This window comes from Rhincodon typus, chromosome 43, assembly GCF_021869965.1.
Source record: "Rhincodon typus isolate 14 chromosome 43, sRhiTyp1.1, whole genome shotgun sequence".
Taxonomy (NCBI): Eukaryota; Metazoa; Chordata; class Chondrichthyes; order Orectolobiformes; family Rhincodontidae; genus Rhincodon; species Rhincodon typus.
Window position 1 is genome coordinate 4,167,283 of NC_063374.1, and position 1,336 is coordinate 4,168,618.

General features: G+C 50.3%; 2 protein-coding genes across 2 annotated transcripts in view; one reads left to right on the top strand and one right to left on the bottom strand.

Moving 5' to 3' along the window:
• Positions 1-371, top strand: part of LOC109938427 (serine/threonine-protein phosphatase 2A 56 kDa regulatory subunit beta isoform-like) — a 43,228-nt gene extending 42,857 nt beyond the window's left edge. Inside the window, exon 11 of the mRNA XM_048619784.1 lies at positions 339-371. Coding sequence (XP_048475741.1) covers positions 339-371 — 33 coding nt within the window. The remainder of the gene's footprint in view (positions 1-338) is intronic.
• The window catches only part of gpha2 (glycoprotein hormone subunit alpha 2), an 83,696-nt gene that overhangs the window by 79,537 nt on the left and 2,823 nt on the right, over positions 1-1,336 (bottom strand). The window contains exon 3 of the mRNA XM_048619673.1: positions 892-1,076. Coding sequence (XP_048475630.1) covers positions 892-1,076 — 185 coding nt within the window. The remainder of the gene's footprint in view (positions 1-891; positions 1,077-1,336) is intronic.

Below are 1,336 nucleotides of genomic sequence, written 5' to 3' on the forward strand. Positions count from 1 at the left end.
ACAGGGGACAGAGAGAGAGGGATGGAGGGAGAGATACGGGGGAGAGAGAGGGGGTGTTAGTGGGAGAGATACAGGGAGAGAGGGGAGCTAGAGGGAGAGATACAGGGGTGAAACAGGTGCAGGTTAGATAGAGGGAGCAATACAAGGGAGAGAGAGAGGGTTGGAGGGAGAGATACAGAGAACAGAGAGAGAAGGGGAGAGGGCAAGATACAGGGGAGACAGAGAGAGGGGATTAGAAGGAGAGACACAAGAGAGTACTAGGGGGTAGAGAGAGAGGGTTGGAGGGATACGGGGAGGGACAGTGGGTTAGATGGAGAGATACACACGGTGGTATTTAGATAGAGGGAGCAACTCGGACAGGGGGGAGATAGATAGAGGGAGAGAACAAGGGAGAAACTGAGAAGGAGCTCGTGGAGAGAGAGATACAGAGAGAGAGAACGAAGAGGGGAGAGAGAGGGACCAAGAGAGAAGAGAAAGATGGAGAGTTGTGGAGAGAGCGAGGGAAGGAATGAGAAAGAAAAAAGAGAGACCCACAGAGGGAGAGGTCTAGATCTCATTAGGGAGAGAAGGCAAGACAAAAATTAAGTAAAATCAGTGGAGGGGGAAAGAGAAGGATACAGAAAGAGATGGTGGGAGAGGGACAGGTAGGGAAAGGGAAGGAGAGAGTAAAGGAGAGAGGGGCACCACTGAAGGTGGTGATAGAGAAAGAAAAAGTGGCTGATTGGAGGGATGAAGAGAAAGAGAGAGGGATATGGAGGAAAGGAATGAGAGAGTGAGACAACACGAGAGAAAGAGAGAGAAATTGAGAGAGTGAGTGATCATAGCTGACAGAGAGAGGGAGAAGGGTAGAGTGAGGTTTGAGAATGAATGTCAGTGAGTTAACACACTGACCTTTAGCATCTTGCTGATGGTGCAGCACTGTGAAACGGAGGTGATGTTGTGCTTGTACCCACTAGCCAGCAGTACGGAGGATTTGGAGGGAAAAGCACTGGATTCACAGTAACCCACACAGGCATGGATCAGCTGGGATCCTCGGCACGTCCCCTGACGATCACTCTTAATAGTGACATTGAAAGCTGCAGAAAAGACAGAGAGACAGAGATTCAGGCAGACAGAGAGAGATAGACAGCAAGGGAGAGAGAGTTTCGGGCAGACCGAGAGACACAGAGATTCAGGCAGAGAAAGAGAGGGAGAGAGAGAGATTCAGGCAGAGAGAGAGGGTGAGAGAGATTCAGGTGGGCAGAGACAGAGAGAGAGCGAGATTCAGGCAGATAGAGAGAGAGAGAGAAATTCAGGCAGAGAGAGAGAGAGAGCGAGAGATTCAGGCAGATAGAGA